The sequence below is a fragment of the Larus michahellis genome, chromosome Z, assembly GCF_964199755.1.
Source record: "Larus michahellis chromosome Z, bLarMic1.1, whole genome shotgun sequence".
Lineage (NCBI taxonomy): Eukaryota > Metazoa > Chordata > Aves > Charadriiformes > Laridae > Larus > Larus michahellis.
Window position 1 is genome coordinate 68,807,735 of NC_133930.1, and position 20,653 is coordinate 68,828,387.

General features: G+C 41.5%; 1 protein-coding gene across 1 annotated transcript in view; it reads right to left on the reverse strand.

Annotated features, from left to right (window-relative positions):
- Positions 1-14,220, reverse strand: part of HSD17B4 (hydroxysteroid 17-beta dehydrogenase 4) — a 65,792-nt gene extending 51,572 nt beyond the window's left edge. The window contains exons 1-8 of the mRNA XM_074569175.1: positions 14,055-14,220; positions 10,930-10,983; positions 6,857-6,964; positions 6,273-6,332; positions 5,218-5,239; positions 5,051-5,097; positions 4,192-4,276; positions 2,324-2,511 (exon numbers count right to left, since the gene is read on the reverse strand). Coding sequence (XP_074425276.1) covers positions 2,324-2,511; positions 4,192-4,276; positions 5,051-5,097; positions 5,218-5,239; positions 6,273-6,332; positions 6,857-6,964; positions 10,930-10,983; positions 14,055-14,112 — 622 coding nt within the window. The 5' untranslated portion in view covers positions 14,113-14,220. The remainder of the gene's footprint in view (positions 1-2,323; positions 2,512-4,191; positions 4,277-5,050; positions 5,098-5,217; positions 5,240-6,272; positions 6,333-6,856; positions 6,965-10,929; positions 10,984-14,054) is intronic.
- Between the last annotated feature and the right edge of the window lie 6,433 nt (positions 14,221-20,653).

A 20,653-nucleotide genomic window follows, 5' to 3' on the forward strand; every position in this document is an offset into this window, starting at 1 on the left:
CAAATGAAATAAAATATTTGAAGAGAACAATTCATGAGACACATGTATGCCTTCACACCCAATGACACTGGCTCTCAGACAGACAGATGAAAGACTTTCTAAATGTTGGGAACAAAGTAACACGCAGAATGCAAAGCCAGGTGCCTTCCTAAATTTCAATCTGACAGGCAGCCTGGAACAAGGACAAGCCAGCTAGACATAACCCTGACGAAGATGTATCTGAGCTATTTCCCTTTTAATTTGCTAGTCAGTTATAAAGAAAAGAAGATATGGTAAGAATTTAATCTGCTAAATATTTGAGAAAAATCCCATTTGGAAATGCTGGTATTTCCAAATAATATATTTGGAATTATCAGGCCTGCTAAATTTATATATTAATTGTATTTTGGCACATCATTGTAATCTGGCACAAGAGAAAAGTATCTGAAAATGGAGATATTGTCAAAGCAGGGTGTGGTTGTCCAGGCAGCTCTTAACACATTTTCTATTCACTATCTGGAAAGAAAAAATAACTTTGTTTAATTTCCTTTTTCAGTTTTTAGAATATTGTTCTTTCAACAGCAATAGATACATAGCTGTTTCTCAGCTGAAGTTCAGCAAACATTTTCAAGTACATGCTGACAGATGAAGAGCTGGGAAAGTTTAGCATTACAGGTAATTATGAAAAACCAGGTAAAGCTGTAGTAACAGAAGTTCCTTTTTAGAAATTACACAAAGGTAAAAGGAAACTGAACTCCACTTAACATGCCATGTTATAAGCGCATAACAAAAGCCTTTTCTAAAGTATTCCATTTTATGCCACGCACCATAGTCTCAAAAATTAGCACTATAGCTAATTTTAGCTAGCATCATCACTAATGCTATTAATCTACCATTAAATTAATTAAGAAATAGGTGGTAGAAGTTTAAAAAGCCACACACAAAAGATGCAAACTACATTTAGAGTTATAGCAAGAACAACCGTTAAGTAGGCCAAGTTGAACATACATAACTGTGGCAACGGTAAAGCATAGGTGCTTGCAGACATGTAAAGGTGAACAGGAAAGTACTGAGTAAGATAACAAAGATAATTTGATAAGACATATGAAAATGTTTTTAAAGTTCTGTTGTCTACACCTTTGAGGAGTATTAGAAAACCTGGACAGGGAGGGAGGGAGAAAGGTAAGAAATAAATGATCAGAGATGTAACTATCTTCTAGGCAGACCAAAGGATCTTACTCTTATTAAAATGACTAAGAAAGAAAATTAAGAGGTGGTTTTATCACTCTATGTAAATATCTTCAGGACATTCCAGCATCTGAACTCCACTGTACACTTCAGGAACTCATCACTGCAAACTTAATGTATTCGACTCTTCTGTCAGTAAACGCAATAAATCCCTGGAACCTACAACCTATAGAGGTGCTAGATGTCATGATCACTTGGATTATTTCGACCTAAAACAGGATACTTTACACAGAACTTAATTAGTCAAACAAAATCATGCATTTGATCCATGCATGCGTGCATGTATAAAATATATTACTCTTCAACATCTTGTATATCAGCCTGAAAAGTGTAGTGACTCCCTTGGCTTTGAAATCTGCCTATCACTAGGGAGAAGAGTGGGAGGGAAGTGAAACAGGCTGAGTCTAAAAGATTTTCTGAGAGCAATTTCCTTTTACAGACTTTTTTTTTTTCCAAATTCTTTTTGTTTCTTCTGGTCATTTGCCAGAGTAATTAGTTATTCTGTTTATCCTAAATTTACACTTTACACACAGCTGTCTCCTACAATGTTCTTTATACTGACTTCCCAATGCAGTGCTCTGTTAAAACCTGTTCAAGCATTCAAAGATTAGTAACTATGCAATGAAGAAAATCATAATATATTAGGCAACTCAGTTAATTATCATCTCCTGTTGATCATGGAACAAAGAAGTACACACATGACACGTTATGCAAAATACAGTATTTTGCAATTAGACAATATTATAATAAGTGCAGACATTTTATGCACATACCCAATTCCACATCTGATGAAACAAATAAGCCCTTCCGCTACCATAGAAGGATCTTGGAAGAGACTATAACTAACGAGCCTTGCCACGCAAAATTGCTTTTGTGAGTTAGAAAAATCAGTTATTATCTTGTGGCAGAAAATAAAGAATTCCTTACAACAGACAAAGTAAGTAAGTTGACACTTCAAAGACAAAAAAAGACAGTAGGAATAATGAATTAGCACTGTATGAAGTGTAAAAGATTTGCATTTTCTAAGAGATAAGAAAGCTAGCTGTGCTTCAATTCACTGAAAAATATCAGTACATGTGGACCCTGAATGATTCACCTTGTGGCATGACAGTCTGGGTCAGTCTGGATCCAGCAGTAGGAGCAATTGTGTTGCAGTGGATGTTGTATTTCCGGCCTTCAATTGCAATTGTGTTTGAAAGACCCAAAAGGCCAAGTTTTGCAGCACTGTAGTTTGCCTGACCAAAATTTCCATATATTCCAGCAGCTGAGGAAGTCATAATTATTCTTAGGGCATAGGAGAGAGAAAACAAACAATGATTTCTTCAAGTTAGTTAATTCTACATAACAGCATTTTCCAGCTTTGGCATTACATTCTCCATATTCCACAAAAGAAATGTACGCAAAGAAGAAAAGTTTATTTGTCGGTTTTGCTAATGAACAGCTGCCTTTTTTATGTTTGATTGATAGCAAACATCTGATAAATCCTGAAGCATTCTCACAGTAGCAGAAAACCAACAAACTCATGAGCCTTTTTGTGTTATACTGCAACACTAGAACAGCCATACTCTGACAATGAGGTACAATATAGAGAAAAGTATTTTCTCTTCTTTCAGTTCTAACTGCACTTCAAGTGGCATTATTCTTATAACTAACAAATAGCTTAAGTGGTCAGAAGAAAATTATTTTCTTGAAAATTACTTCACCTTTCTATCTACCTGGTAATATGTGAAGATGCATGCTTACAGAATTTACATTCAAAGAATCCTAATGTTCCTTAAACATACAAAGGAAGTAGATAGCAAAGTCTTGCCCTTTGCTCTCCCCTAACTTTATTGCTGTGGAAATGACTGAACTGCTCACAAGAAAGCTCTAAAACTTCTTGAGGCAAGACAACATTGTGCTGCACGTCTTCTCATAAATTGGAATTCAAAAGAAAAGGGTCTACACCTTCACTTTTAAAAGAAGCCTTATCAGAATCTGTTCCAATCTACTGTAAACACACTGCATAGCTGAGATCAAAATCTATTTCATTATTTGTCTCATTGGCAATGAACCACTGTTTTTAATCTAAATAAAGAGATGTGTCACAAGTACTGGTTCAATATGATCAAGATGAAAAAAGCTACAAAATCTATACAATATGTGCATTTTGCAGATGGCACAAGTCTATACATAAACTGCAGAAGCACTCGCTACCATTGTTATCTGAGCAAATACAGAAGAGGAGCCAAGGGAAGCGTTTTCCTAAATGGATGCAACTTAGACTCTAGCTGTGTATTCTGCCTGCTGATCTCTTTCCTTATAGTTCAGTTCCCTGGATGAGAATGAATGTCAGTTTGGTCACAAATGACAAAGAAGCTAATATAGCTTTCAACATGTGGGTATGGTTGTTAAGATTAATACAATCACGTCAGTGTTTTGATAGGGAAGAACAACAAAAGTGCAAAAACTTAAAGGTCTGGATTCCCTGCACTCTTTCAGCTAACAGTAACACATGCCAAAATAGATTAAGAACACTCCCACAACTTCTAAGACACCTGTCCAAAGCAGAAAAAAAAAAAAAACCCGAAAAAAACCCAAAGAACAGTCCAAGACCCACACAGAGAACTGCATGTACCTGTCACTTGAGTACAAAGGCGCAGCAGAAGAATTCCTTGGATTTGTAGTAATATGCAATTAACAAACCTTTTTAACCAGCCCTCATGAAAAGAGACGGTATTTCTATAACCCTACAGCTCCTGACTGGGATATTTGCATCTACATGGAAAAAAAACCTTTAAACATTTGGTTGGGGAAGCAGAGGCGGGGCAGAACTGAAAGGATAAGGGCTTACACATTTGGACTGACTTTGTTCCATCCCAGTGACAGTGAAAGAGAAGGACAAAAAACTCCTCCTTCACTGTCAGGGAATGTATCAGTCTGTTATATCCCACTGAAAAAGAAAAAAAAAAGATAAATTTTTACCTGCCAAATTTCTGATTTTTCATATGATCCCATGCAGCTCGGGTGACCAGGAACGATCCCCTCAAATGAATTCTATGAATTATATCTAGGGACAAATTAATGTTGGTTTAATATCTCAAGGATTTAATCTCCCAACTTGCAATACACATTTGTTTCTTCTTCATGACAAAAATTGTACTCTCTTAACACTCACAAACTGTTACTAAAGAAGTGGTGGCCTTTTCTTTTTTATAGATCATTTTGAACTGCTTGCCTGAACATACACTGATCACCTCTCCTGCCTCTTGGATGTGGCCCTTCTGTATAGAATTCACAAGCACTCAAAATTCCTGCACTTAAGCACAGTCAAACAAGAACTACAGAAGCTAGACCATCTTTGCAAAAGTCTGCTCAACTGGCTTATCACCACCTGCCATCCCACTGAAGGTTCTGCCTGTTCCTCTGTCCCTTGGCACATCAGCTTTCTTTCCTCTGTTGTTAGTTCTGGGTCTTTTAAGCCTGTTTAGTATTCAGCCAGTCAGTGCTGGCACTAGGAATGTGTTCTGCTCACAAAAACTATTGTGTGTTTCACATGGCTCTTTTTTTGTATTCCACTCGGCAACTAGGAGTGGCAGCTAGAGCCTTATTTCCCCTTTGGAAATACATACGCCTACCGTGCGTTACAGCACAGACCCGGTTTGCAAGCTAAATACAAGGCAGCTGAACACAAGCAGCTTAGCACTCAGCTTTCAAGGCAAAAGGTAATTCTCTGATCTGGCATAGAGAGCCTTCCCCCCCTTCTCTTCCTCCTTGTGCCAATGGGAGGGATGTACCTTTCATCTTTGACACAGGAAGTATATTTTAAAGTTTATCAACTTACCCCAATCATCATCACTTATCCGAACAAACGAACGGTCTCTTAGGATCCTAAAATGCATCATTAAGAGAACAAAAGCAAAAAAAAAAAAAAAAAAAGAAGATGAACAGTTGTTTACACAAAACTGACAGCCCACAACCAAACAGGAAAAACCCTTCAGGTTTACTCACCCAGCATTGTTTACAACAATATCTGGAAAAAAAAAAAAAAACAAAACAAACAAACAAAGAAAAGAAACTAAGTGAAAACACCAATAAAATACAACTGTGGTTTTGTATTTTTCCCCCACTTCTAAAAAATATATATAGACAAGAACACTGCACACATACATCATATTACTATTCTATAGTTCCTTTTATCTAATAGTGGAACTCTGCCATTGGACAACAATTAAGACAAAGCAGAATACTTCAGTAAAACCTGGGCCTGCCAACGAAACAAAGCCTGACAGGGAGGTATAGCTGAGAAGTGATGGATACCTGGGAACACAATACCTGCAGATATAAAACTGCACAGTTTTGCAGCTTGCTTTGAATTCCCGAGTGCTCATGACTATGCAGTTTGTGCCACCATCTTTGTTGCAGTAAGCCCAAATAATAACTGGAAGAACCACAGAGCCACTAAAGCAACCTGGACCGTAACAATTTTTTGTCAAATATTTAATTTGGTTCCTGTTGGCTTTGATCATGTGTACTCTTAGCCATTTAACCCTGAGTTAAATATCACAAACAGTGGCAATCATATGGTATAGAGGAACATTACTTGCTAGATAAAATAGCTCAAGCTTTTTTCTTTTTTTTTTTTTCATTTGTGTTAAAGAATTTTAAACTTCACATAGGCAAAAGAGATTCCAAACCAAGACAGAGCATCTCTGATTCTTCAGCAACACTATTTACCCTAATTCTATGCTATGCACCTAGTTATAATACTTGATTAACTCTGTGCTTTGAGATAAAAACTGTTAACCACTACTGAAGTACCAAAATTCTGAAGGACAGGAAAACAAGAATCATACATTGAGCTTTAAACTTCCGCTAAAGAGTACCAAAAAGACAGAATCTGCCCATTCGGATTTAAAGTAGAAAGCCCTTGATTTATGTTTCACTGACTAAGGCCATCAAGGGTTGGTGAGTTCTACTGTACTTCATACCCTTGTTTTCAATTGCACTGTTTATAATGGCTCTGCACTTGCAAACAAGTTACAACAAGAATTAAGCAACTGTACCTATCCTCCCAAAAGCCTCAAGTGCTGTCTTGACAAGCTTTTCACCATCTTCCACAGAATCTATAAGAAAAAAGTATGAATTTTTAAGTAAAATTAACTGGATACACTGCATTTCCAGGATATTAACAACTAATTACATGGAGTTAAGAAAAATAAAATCGTGTACAACCCCAATATAAAATAAATTCAAATTCAGCCACATTTGCATGTGGCCTGAAGCACATCCCACACAGTAAGTTAAAACGGCACAATGTTTGCCATTGCAAGAAAAACAAGAAGCAAAGCAAATAAGAATAATCCGTTCCCATTTTGCCTCTAACAACTGCAGATGATCAGTGTCTTAGTATTTCAATGTTAAGAAAGCACATGAATGAAAAGTGCATTACTAGACAAGTATTAAAAAAGCAATTTATGCACTTGCTTCTAGCTTCTGTCTCCCTACTCCACATTATATTACAACTATTCAATTTATATGGTATTGGCAAGCTGGCAGTAATCCTTTATTAAACATTGTCAACTTTTCGTACAACATGTCCACTATTCCTATAGATAAAGCGTTATACTAGTGTAGAAAAATAACATACCATAATTAGGTACTGCTTTCCCTCCTTTTGCTCTGATTTCATTGACAACTTTGTCTGCAGCTGAGGAGCTCTTGCCATATCCCTTGAAATCACCTCCAAGATCGTTCACTGTGGATCACAAAGAAATTTTTCATTGCTAACACTCAAACTTCATGGCATTTCTTTATCTCATTATCATGCTGGAAGTTATAAGGACTAGAGAATAAGGATTAGAGAAGAAAGTCACACTATTAATTTTTTAAAAATAACATGGGAATCAGAACTTTTCTTTTTTTTTTTTTTTTCTCTCCACCATGCATTCAACTTGCTTGCCCTGCCCAGGCTACCTCTCTCATTGTGTTATTGTAGTTCAGAGATTAAGATGAAGATTACACACCAATCGTAAGTGATTAATTCTGGTCTCTTGTCAAACTGCTACAGCTATTGCACGAACCATAGGCAAGACTGAGAAGACTCTGTTCCTGTTTAATAGAGTGGCTAGAACATTACCAGTATACTTCACTATAGAACAGACCAAGTGGTCTGAACAAAGGGTTGTTTCCAGGCTGCTCTCTGTACTGGGGCATGCATCATTAACGGTAGCTGCGCTGTATCATCACCACAGTTTGCTGCATTGCTGTGTATGTGCATGTCCCACAGTTTCACAGAATCCATCAGAGGACCAAAAACACCCCCAAAAAATCCATACACGCATAATACTTGGACAAAGAATCAAAAAATGGTAAGAAGTACATTTAAATGGGTGCAAAATGAAATTGTAAGAAAACCAGAGCTGACTGTAGATTTACACACAACATTGGTATTTTGCTAAACAGTCTTCTGCTATAGTGAACTCCAGCTTTGTGCCTCCCACTTTAAGTCCTCAAGACGCCAGCCATAGTGAAATACGCAAAATAGGCAAGATATTCTTGCTGGTCTTGATGATGAACAGCAACTGTAAGTCTGATGTATCGTCACAACAGGAAATAAACCCATATTGTGGCTCTTTCTTTTTTTTTAACCTCTCCATGTAAAGAGGAACATAGCTTGGAGGACACATGACAAAAATCGTTCTCTATTACTCAGACCAAGAAAGTCTCATCTGGAATCCTGTATTTAACTTTGTGTGCAGCATTTCAACAGAAATGTAGAAACACTGCAGAAAGTCAGCATGACTAAATAAAAATGCCAAAGCCCAGAGGAAATGAACCATGAAAAGAATAGGAAAAAAACCACAAAACAACCCAACAACAAACCAAACCAAAATGAAGAGCCACCTAGCCTGAAGCAGGAAGAATTAAGACATGATGACACGATGATAAGCTCAAGTACCTTAACAGACTGATACAAAAAAGAAAGGAGACAAAATCTCCAAGCTAAATGGAACAATATCAAACAGTTCAAACATACAGCTAGCACAATTCAGGTGAGGCATTAGGGAAGATTTCCAAGTGTACTGAGAATAGGCAACATGGGCAGACTGCTCAGTCTGCAACATCAAAGGTCTCAAACACAATGTTAAAGAAAAGCAAGTGACGAAGAGCACTAGGATTTCTAATCTGTCCTGGGAAAGAAGAGTGGACAATTTTGTGGTAAACATTTATAAAAAAACCATTCAGTTAGTCCTGTTAAGACACTACAGCTCTCTATGGAAGACATACTTATATATGTTTATCCTTCACTTCAACAGTAATTCACTTTTAAAAGCTTAGTTAAATATTTGGGAAAATTTCCAGAGGCAGTAAAGCACCTTGGGCTGAGTTCAGGCACTAACGCAGCTGAAGCAAAAATGAGTATACAAGAAAGAACAGAGCTATTCTAGGCTTTGAAAATGATAAAATAACTCCACAAGTGTGATAGAGTAATTTAAAAAAAAAAAAAGGCAAAACAAAACAAGCCACCAAACCAACAGATAAAAAACATTATTTTAAGCTCAACCTTTACATCATACAATTTCCAGTGGAAAAACATCAAGAAGAAAAGAGCCAGAGACTGTAGCAGTTGTGACAGAGCACAGTTATAGTCTGAACCACAGAGAATTCCTCTAGGGCTATGAGTGTGTCATTATCAAGTAGTGCAGAGCAGCAGAAGCATCTGTAGAGTGAAACAGTTGGTGCTGAGGACCTGACATCTCCAATACATGTTTTTTAAAAAAACAACAGCTCATTTCTTGCTGTAGTCTGGTGCCACAAACCAAACACACATTTGGAACAATTTAGGTACACTGCTAAATTCCATCTTCTAGTTTAGTTTTCAAAGGAACTCCACAATGCAAACAATAACATGCCACAATGCAAACAAAAATACAAATAGATACAAATCAGGAGAGATGCTTCAAAAGCATGACTTTAATCGAAACTAAAACAGTGAAACAGAAGGGCCCTCAGGTAGACTGAAAAGGAAGAAACAGTAGGGTCTGGACATAATACAGGTTGCAAGACAAAAAGCAAAGTATTCCCTTCCTCCTGCTTTCAACTTTTTCTGATGAGAATCATGGAAGAGACGAAGCAGGACAAAAAAAGGCGGTAGCAGACAGACTTTGGGTGATAAGAAAAGGGAGATTTCCACTTGGGTTGCATTGGTCAGTCTAACCACACCAACAGCAACTCACTCAACAGAAGGTTGTACACAGAGAGAGATGTGGGACTGGACAGAAAAACCTCCCATGTTCGGACCCACTGGTGTCCCTCCATTAGAGTATTTGATGACTATTCTTACAACATACCTTCATTTCCATAACTTAAAAAAGGGAACTTCATTTTAAAAAGACAAGATATGACTCTCATATCTACTTCAGTTTAAAAAATTCAAATCCACGCAAGTAACTTCAACTCTTTGAAGTCAGAATAATAAGAGCACAAGAGTAAGAAAAATAAATACAAGCAGGTAAAGGTAATTGCAAAGCACTACTGTAAGAAGAGGCGAAATGAGGTGCAGTTTCCAAAGAGAAGCAAGAAGTTTCCCTCACAGACAGTCGATTCTTAGCTTACTGATTTATCTACTGTGCAACAAGGCCATGAGATAAAGGAGTATTAGCTGTGGTCAGGCAATATAATACTTTTTCTTTCAGATCATTCTGGCAAGTCAGAACACCACTAACTAGACAGAGTCAATACAATTAAACATTTGGGTTGCTTTAGTGACCTAATTTTTGTTAAGTAAGAACTTGAGATGAAGTATTCATGTTCCTAGTATATAAGGTAAATATCAAAGGTGGCAACTACCAGAAAAAAAATACCCAGCACTTTTTTTATCTACACAGGCTTCTCATATTTAATCAATAAAGTAAAAACTAACAATATTTACTGAGATTGGGATTTTTATTAGAAAGCTACTAAAAAATCAGTGAGCAAGTTCTTGTCATAATCTGTTTAAACGTTTAACTTTGAACTCATCAACAATATCCACACAAATTCATTCGTAGGCAGTCAAACGGCAATGCCAACTGCCAGGGAGCACCCAAGAATGTAACTTAACCTTCAGAATTAGCTTGTGATATAGCATTTGGCAACACTAAACATTCCCTGAAGAAGGTTCAACCAAATGACTATGAAACTGTCACAAACCCTTTACTGAGAGTTATTTGACACTGCCATTGAGACCAGACGGCTCCTCTCTTTGATGCACTGCAGAGAGAAACAATGCAGTGCACTTTCAGCACATTCTGTGTTTTCTGGGCACTAGTGATACTACATTGCATTCCAGTAACTTACTTTGTGGGAGAAGGCACTAGAAGACAACATATTTGCATATTCAAATGGTTATATCAGAAGTTTCTGAACAGCATTCATCTAAGACAACACTCTCTCTGGCGACAACTCACAGTAAAGATTGGGATGCATAGATGAAAGTCAAGTCCAGGAAACGATATGATTCAAATCGGCTTTCCAGCAAAGATAAGCTGTTTGACAAACTTGGGCAACTTGTTTCATAAGAAAATAAAGCTTAGAAGCAAAATTTAAATAGCAAAAGATAAGACAGAAAGCCATTAAATAACAAAGGTTATGGTCTAAAAGGGCATGGACTGTTCAATATGAGCTATGCGAAAAGGCAAAGGTTATTTTCTAGATCAAGTTAGTTAACACAAAACTTACCAACTACTGAAGCTCCTCTTTCGGCAAAAGCCAGAGCATATGCTCTGCCCAGTCCTAGTTTAAAAAAACAAAAGTAACAAGAGTCAGTTTGTCTCCTGGATCACAATTCAGAGAAAAAGCTACACAAAAATTAATTGCACAAAGAAAAATGCACCAAATCAACACAAACATCTTGAAGGTTCAACCCAAAACATTATTTCCTCCAGGAGTTAAAAGTTTCATGTAAGTTCAAAACATAAAAGTAAACAAACAGATAAACTGTATACAAAACCTCCAGTCAGGAGAAAAAATAAAAATCCCGATGCTTACTCTTTGCTGTTGCACTCAACAGAATCATCAGGAAAGCTGTCTGCTGCTGAGTTTGTGCTTGTGATAGAAAAATACATTTGTAATGCAGAAAGTTTAATGTCTTGATGTAACTTCAAAGAAGGAGGGGACGTTTCAAGTTAATTGATCACATTTTAAGTGAACAGGGTACTTCCCTGGTTAAAGTTAGTCTTTAAGATTTAAAGAAGAAACTGAACAAAATTTAACCGTGACTGAAGATGTACTGACAAAACCCTTCCAATTATTTGGATACAAAGGAATCACTTAATATCACAGCTAACCAGATCCACCCATAGCTTACCTATCATAAGAGAAGACTGTCATTTTTGCCTCACACGCAAAAGCAAGACTCTTGCACCTTTACTCTAGCTTAGATTCTACGCGTTATACATTAGTTATTTGTTACAACAAATGATTTACAGAGATATTATCCACTGTACCAGTCAAAAGTTATTGATATCAATGATAACAATTTTTTTTTTCATTCCAAAAGAAACTGAGATTTGAACGATCAAAAGATTATCGGTCAGAAAAAAGTTTCTCAGAGTGCAACAGTATCTCTTTGCCCCTCACCAAAACATTCAAAGCTAGCTCTCAAAAGTAAAAATGGGTAAAAAAAAAGTCAGAACTGTTTAGATTGTTCTGCAACACACTAATCTCACGCTAACAAATTGGAATTTTCCTTAACACTCCTATAAGCCTCTGCAATGGAGAGTATCATACGCAAGGTGCACATACATCCACTGCCTGATGTAATCCAAGTACAAGAAAACTTTTTTTTTGTTTTGAAAAGCCACGGAACTGAGAAGTGCACAAAACACAGACCATGTTATATGTGGTGGTATTCTCAATTGGCAAGCAAGGACGGAATGCTTAAGAATCAAAACTAATCTTAAAAAAAAAAAAAATAGCTTGAATCATATAAACACTGACAATGCTTCATGACAGGCAGGAACAGTACTTCACAAGGGATTTGCCCAAAGTGAAAAGAAACTACTGTATTTTTAGACACTAGGGTGTGTGAAAACAGGTCTCACTTTAAAACAAATTAATGATCCAGATGTTTTAAATAAATTCCCTGCTCTGGTCTTTTCAGCAGCATCCAATTCAAAAATCAGTGTTGACAAACAATGCTATCAGGAGTACAGTCTAACTACAGTGCTGTAAACAAAATAGAAGCAAAACAACAACTAATCTGAAGTTAACAGGGCTTCCCTTTATCTTGGCTTAAATTTAATCAACCACTTATCAAAAATCTATTGTGAAATACAACATCCAAGGACAGTTTTCTCTGTTAACAAACCATTTGTGAGCAGCCTAATACTAGAAGTATAAGAGTCAGTGTACCCACACTTATGACAAGCAATTTTTGCTCCATGCAGTGCCTTTTAGAAGCTCTGTTATTGCCAAAGTGCCTTGGTTTTGCTATTACCTAACGTCTTAACCTGTTCTTCAGTGAGACGTGTTATATAGAGAAAAGCACAAAAAGAAAAAAGCTGAAAAAAGCAGTAAAAACTGAAAAGCACTATACAGAGGTCTGGCCTCAATTATTCTGAGGTTTGTCACCTTCAGGTGACGTGAGTGGACTACCCAATGGTTTCCACAAAATCTCATATTCTTAGTCCTTCTCTGCAAGACCTGACATAATCTAGGCCCCCAAAATGACTCCTCTGGCTACGTGCAGCTCCACAAGAAAAGAGCAAACCTTCACTGTGGGAAGGCTGAACCTTCTTAGAGGATGGCAGAAGAAGATCCTTTAGCAGCTTGTCACGGCCACAAACTGCCCCTCTCTCACCCACACTCACAGCCCATATCTTTGCTGGAAGTACCAGAGTAGGCAAAAGTCAAAGCATGCATTCAGAAGAAAAAAACAAACAAAAAGTGGGAAAAAAGAAAAACTAAAAACAACGAACCAACCCCACGCCACAACAACAAATACCAAAAAAACAAAAGTTTCCTGGCAAACCCAAGCATTCCACCGCGGAACCACCCCCCTTGGAAAGGCCAGGCCCGCAGCCCACCAAGAGCACAGGCCCAGCCCTGCTGCTGCTGAAAGAACTCTCTCCCCAGCCCTCCCTCCACCTCCCCGCTGCCTCCAGGCTGCCTCCCAGCCGCAGCCGCCCAAGGAAGGCAGCAGCACGTCGGAGGCCGCTTTCCGCAACGGCGCCGGGAACCCCTGCTGGAACACCGCTGTCTCAGACCGGGCAGGTTACGGGCGTCAGTTACTAGTTCCAAGGCAAACCTGGAAGGAATCAGGGCGCCAAAGCAGTACATGGAGCATTACTGACCGGCGTGAAGCAGCGTTACCCCTCCCGCGTATTTAAAGAACGCATTTGGCGGCAGTACCAAAGTGCTCGTTTTCAGCAGTACCGGGGCTCGGATCAAACCGCAGCCGCTCCAGAGCCCGGCGAGAGCCGCGGCCGTAACCCCTGTACAGCCTTGGCACCGACCCGGCGGCCCTGACGGGCGAGGGCCGGCACCTGACAGGGCCGCCGTCGGGCCCGGCCTCCCCCGCAGCCCCGCGCCTCCTTCCCTCCGCCACACCTCTCCCTGTTGCGGGAGGACAAAAACAAAAAAAACCAAACCAACAAAATAACCCTTTTTTAAGGAGTGAAGCCCTCACAGGCTCCCCCGGCTGCCCACCGGAGGGCACGGGGGCACCTGCCAGGGCCGCCGACAGCAGCGGCGGCTGCAGGGTGCCCGCCTCACCCGACCTCCCGGATCCAGCCGCCTCCTCCGGGAGGCCGAAACCCCCCGCCACACCGCAGCCCAGGACAGGAGGGGACGGCGCTGCTCACCTCCTCCGGCGCCGGTCACCAGCACCACCCGCCCGTCAAACCTCAGCCCCGCCGCCATGCCGCTCCGCTGCCGTGCGCTCGACTGCGCTGCCCGGCCGGCGCCGCCAGGGCAGGACAAGAGAAGGCAGGGCAGCACCGCGCTTGCGCCGCCACCGCCCACCGCCCCCTGGGGAACGTAGTCCGGGATGCAGCGGCGGCCACGGCGGCGCCCGGCTGAGGGGAGGGCGGAGCGCCGTCCCGGGGCGGGGGGAGGTGGTTGTTTTCAGGCTCCAGGCCAGCCCGCTCCCTGTGTATCCATATTTTTCCAGGCAGGCAGGGCGGGACGCTTGTGAAATACAGGGGTTTTAAGAGGCGATCCCGTCCGTCCTGCCCCACGGCAGGCACGCCATCGCAGGTGCCTGAGCGGCCGCGGCTGGGCAGGGCGGATTTCACGAACAGGCTGCCTGAATGTAGACATCACGCCTCTGTTTAAAGTTAATCTTTGCTTACTTCTTTTAGATTAATCTTTGTGCTGGGTTATTTTTTGCTTTGCTTGCTATTTCCCAATCCAAATCACCGCTTGCAGCCGTTGCTTCCCTGGTTGTGGGAGTTCTTTAGATTGAACAATTAATGTGAAATATACCACCTTTTTTACCCCCAGCAGTTGCCTCTCCCTGTGTGCAGGGCTGTCGCGGGTGTCAGTGCCCAGGGTTGGTACTAGGGGGCTGCAGGGGCCTCTGTGAGGATTGTCCAGGACTGCCCCGGGCCGGGGACAGTCATCTCCAACCCACCCACCACAGGGGCCGAGGTGGTGGTGTCTCTGTGAGAACGTTTTAATAAAGTGTAAGAAAACACTGCATGGCAGCGTGTGAGAGAAGAGTGAGAAAACTGTGAGAGGACCAACGCTGCAGACACCGAGGCTGGTGAAGAGGGTGGGGAGGAGGTGCTCCAGGTGCTGGAGCAGAGATTCCCCTGCAGACCTGAAGACCATGGTGGCGCAGTCTGTCCCCCTGCAGCCTGTGGAGGTCCATGATGGAGAAGACATCCCCCTGCAGCCCATGGAGGTCCATGATGGAGAAGACATCCCCCTGCGGCTTGTGGGGGTCCACAGTGGAGCACAGGTTTTCTGGCAGGAGCTGTGACCCTGCAGGGGACCCATGCTGAATGAAGCAGCCTGTTCCTGAAGGACTGCACTCCATGGAGAAGACCCACACTGGAGTAGTTCTTGTAGAACTGCAGCCTGTGCGAAGACCCCGTGGTGAAGCAGGGGAACAGTGTGAGGAAGAAGGAGCAGCAGAGATGATTGTATTTTGCGGACCGAGCTGGTGGGTTAAGTAGGAATGAACATGCCTATTCATTATGTCATTGCAGGCATGGCATAGTGTGAGACGGTGTCATTCAGAATGTGTAACTGTCGGAGTTTCATAGGGCCACCGCTCTGTATCTCAGCAGTAGATCTAGTTAGGATTTCCCAGTATCACCCACTCAACTCAGGTGACAACAAAATTTATCTGAACCATGTACAGGGTTCTCATGGAGTTAGTCCTTCTTCCTTGCTCAAGTCCCCCAGCTGACTGAGAGCCTCAGGGAGCAGAGGATGGTGCAAGGAGTGCCCAGAATTCAGAGGAGCTGACTAGCTTATTTTGTTGGGGAAATCATCTACGTACTGCCTCCACACAGATGAAGTTTAATTCATGATTACAGAATCACAGAATGGTAGGTGTTGGAAGGGACCTCTGGCGATCATCTAGTCCAGCCCCCCTGCCAGAGCAGGCTCACCCAGAGCAGGTGGCACAGGAACGCGTCCAGGGGGTTTTGGAATGTCTCCAGAGACAGACGCTCCACCACCCCTCTGGGCAGCCTGTTCCAGTGCTCTGCCACCCTCACAGGAAAGACGTTCCTCCTCATGTTGAGATGGAACTTCCTGTGCTCAAGTTTGTGCCTGTTACCTCTTGTCCTGTCACTGGGCACCACTGAAAAGAGCCTGGCCCCATGCTCCTGACACCCACCCTTTAAGTGTTTATAAGCGTTGCTAAGGTCCCCCCTCAGTTGTCTTTTTTCCAGACTGAAAAGACCCAAGTCCCTCAGCCTTTCCTCCTAAGAGAGTTGTTCTACTCCTCTAATCATCCTAATCATTTTTGTAGCCCTAACATGATTAACCTCTCTTGTACAGTTTGTAAAGTCTGGATTATTTCTGGAAATAGTAGAAACTGGGTTTGCTGCAGTTTACCTCCTTGGCTGTTAGCACTTTACAGAATCACGCACAGAATCACAGAATGGTTCAGGTTGGAAGGGACCTTAAAGATCACCTAGTTCCAACCCCCCTGCCCTGGGCAGGGACACCTCCCACTAGATCAGGCTGCTCCAAGCCCCATCCAGCCTGGCCTTGAACACTTCCAGGGATGGGGTATCCATAGCTTCTCTGGGCAACCTGTTCCAGTGCCTCACCCCCCTCACAGTAAAGAATTTCTTCCTGATATCCAATCTAAATCTACCCGCTTTCAGTTTGAGGCCGTTACCTCGTGTCCTATCACTACACTCCCTGATAAAGAGCCCCTCCCCATCCTTCCTGTAGCCCACCTTTAGGTACTGGAAGGCTGCTGTAAGGTCTCCCTGGAGCCTTCTCTTCTCCGGGATGAACAACCCCAACCCTCACAGCAGAGGTGCTCCAGCCCTCTCATCATCTTTGTGGCCCTCCTCTGGTCTTGCTTCAACAGGTCCATGTCCTTCCTATGTTGGGGGCCCCAGAGGTGGATGCAGTACTCCAGGTGGGGTCTCACCTGAGCAGAGGGGCAGAATCACCTCCCTCGACCTGCTGGCCGTGCTTCTTTTGATGCAGCCCAGGGTGTAGTTGCCCAAGTGATAGCTATTTGGAGACATCCAAACTAGAATAAATTAGCATTTCTGACCTCAAGTAGTCAGTAACATTTACTCCTTCAGACGTATTAGGAATAGAGATGTATTGCCTGTGATTTTATTACATGCAGTTCAATTTGAAGGGAGAGATTGCATTGAACTACTAAAATTGCAATTTACAGTTTGGGCACTAGGGGGAGCATTGCGCTACAGTAAAGCTGACAAATGGCTGCATTTGCAGATAACCACACCACAAGTAATGAAATTCATATACGGCGAACCTAAAAAAGACTTACGCAGAGATCGAGTCAAATGGACGCTGCTCTTAATACACAATGGGTTTACTTAGCCAATGGGTTCACTGGCGTGGTGGCATTCTTCTGGCAGCATAGGCACCTTATGTGTGTGCCCTGGAAACTGCAAAAAAATTGTTCTGGAGGCAGGCAAGGGAACACAGGACAGATGAGTAGTCTACAAAAAGTCACAGGTTTTAAGTATGGGAAATATTGTTGAATGTGTGCAGAAATAACCCCTTGCACTGGATATGTGTTATTCTGGCACCGTATTAATCAGCACAAAATTCCCTCACAACTAACTACCCTTCCAAAGTTTGCCTATTTCATTTGAACGCAACTCAACACATGAGCAAACTTCCCAACGGCGAGAGGCCCGGTGCAGTTGGCGGTGCATTGCAGAGAGAACATCATAGATCGTGATTCGCCTGTACTATGATCAACAGCAGGAGGAAGCTCTTCCCCAGGAGAGCAGAGCTGTGAGTCAGTTTGTGATTGCTCTTCCTGAGGAAGTTAACAGATTGAGCTCATAACCGTCTGTGAGCTTTGGTTCGGCATCAACACTCCATGTTTTGTTTATTGTTGGTACACTGTGGGATTGGGCTCCCAACTGGGAGAAGAGACGGGAGTCTCCAGGACAAGAGCAGTGCTGGCTGACCCTGCAACATGGCTGTGACACACGGTGTACTTTTGAAGGGAAAGTGCACTGAAGAGAGCCTTGCATTCATGCACTCAGCTATCTGCTGAGCGTTATGTACCCTTATTCGCTTCCATGCGTTTATTAGGGGGCTTAGGGGTTTGTTTGTATACTGTCCAGTAAATTTAGGATGTAATTTGTTAGGGTAGGGGAATGAGTGCAAACTAAAAGCACAAATACCCAGCTTAGTCAACTGTGCATACGCTTCTGGAAATACCTAGCTCAGACTGGAAATACTCACAGGAAGTAATGTGGTCATCCTTACACCACCAAATTTATTTGCATAATCCCTTACATAATTGTATCTATCTAAAGCAGCATAGTTCTGTGTGCATGGCTATAAACGAATCCTAGGAGAACTTGATTCATTTTCGGTGCTGGTTCTTGCTTCTTACATGATCTTGAACAGGCCATTCAGCTCCAGCCTTTCAGCTTCCATAGTCTTCTATGTCCTGTTTTTTTTTAGATAATGGGCTATTCAAGGAAAGGACTATACTCTCGCATTTACCTGGAAGCTAGTGGTTATGTGCCCCAGGTAAGAGAAGACCATGAGGTACGTCTGTAGCATAATTTGTTCTTCAGTTAGCTACCAAACAGCCCTTGTTAACAAGTCAGGATGTTTTATAGCTTCCCGATTTTGGTGCATAGACTGGCATTAGCATCAGCAAAAAGCTCACACTTCAAAACAATAAGCAAAATTGGAGTTTCCATAACAGATTTTTTTTCTGGAAAACACAACAGAAAGTGCACTGGAGTGAAAGAACATTTTTAAAGTGAAACCTGTCTGTATTAAAAAGATCAAAATACAAAGAACCACTCAGAATGGAAAGGGATTTAATGGGTTCCCTCAAGAGGCGGAATTTATTTGTTCCAAAAATCATTCAGCTATCAGAAAATATTTGCATCAATCTGAAACAAGGTATGAGGGAAAAACACTACCACTGTTAACCAAAGTGTGGAAACTTGAATGGAGTGGGTGTCAAGTCACAAATGAACAGCAGGTGTCAAACTGAGTTTTGAATGAGTGAGCCATAGTGTGAGATTAATAGCAGGATATCCAGATTCCAAACTCAGACAGGCAGGGTTTAAAGTGGTTGAAACTGGTAATGAATTAAGTGAGTCATAAAGGAAGACCAAATCTACTTTATTTTGTATCTTAGTGGCAGTGTGAACTAACATATATTTAACATTAACTCTTTTACTGACATAGCAGACTTTTTACACCAGGAAAAATTTGCCAAAAACCCCAAGCTGTAATACTGAGTATGATTATGTTTTTTTCTGTTACGCTTCAATGCCTAGAGCAGGTAAGTCTTTTATAAATGGTGAATTATAAACAATGAATTTTCTTGTTGTGCACTAAACCAAATTTGATGTATGTTCTAAAGTTATTCTTTTGACTAATAGATTAGATAATTGGGCTTTTTTTCACTTTGTCTCTTTTATAAACTTGGGCTCGCATGTGTTGTGGATCCTGTAGGAGTCTTAATCCCACTGAAGATGTTTTCTACCGTTCTGCTGCTGTAGACAGTGAGCATCTTTAAACCTTTTATTCAGGGGGAATAAAGAATTGACTGACTTGCTTTTACTCTGTATTTTTTAATATTGCTAAAAGATCTGTTTGGATACTAACGCTCACTTTCAAGTACTTTATTTGCTTTCTAAATGGTTTTCTCATGGAGATTTGTAGAGGCCTATTGACTAGCAACAAAGATTTCTGTACAAACATGACTGAAGGGGGCAACCAGATATTTCGTGCCATGACAAACAACTAGATATTGAATCCACCTTAAAAACTATGGCGTCCTTCACTGAAACTGTTGCCCCATGCTGGGGCCACCTACAAAAGCCTGGCCTGCAACAGACAGTACCTCCCTACAGCCTTGAAGACAGATGTTTTCTGCTGTGACCAAAGGGACTTCTCTTGCAGCCAGGTCATCGTCCCCATTTCCTCTCTTTCTCTCTGCAGCCGTCCTCTGGCTGCCAGTGCAGAGAGGTCATTGAGGGGTCTCAGCCCTGCGCTGGTCACTTATTTTCATCTCGTACAAACCAACTGTATGGCCCAGCTCACCCTATTCATTAGTCTCTTAGCAAAAGTGGTTAGAGAAAACTACTCATTATGATTAGGTATACAATTTTAAGTGATAGGAACCCCCACTGAGGAATTCTTCATAGCTTGCATACAGTGTTTCTCATGATTCATCTGCAGGAACAGCAAATAGTATTATTTCCATTCTAACTCGCATTCTCTTGTGTTCTTTTATTTTTCTGTAGGCCTACAGCAGTTAGTAAGTGGGGTTTTTCTTGCCATTGAATCCATTGTTTGTCACCTTCTGGATTTGAAAAGCAGCTTTCCTCATGTGATGTTGAGGAGCAGCCTGCTGTGTAGTTAACAGTGGATATATTCTTATGAACCAACTCCAAATATAAATGCAAACATTTTTATAGCTCTTGTCAACAACCCACATTACAGGAGGTCTTATGTCCCTGTTTTGGCAGGAAACGTTAATTTTGGCATTTGTTGCACATACCACTCAATTAAGTAGAAAATCCATGCTGGGGGCACAAGCAGAGCGCTCTGGAAGCTCTCCGTTTGATTCCATCAGAGACTTAGGGCTTATGGGACACTGAAGCTTTGGGTCAGTCAGGGCTTGGTGGACTGCTGAGCTGGTATGTAGTAACACATTAGCAGAACAAACTCATTACGCAGAAACTAGTTGCTTGTGCACCTCTACAGCTTTGAAAATACATCCTGTGGAGAGATGTTAGGGAGG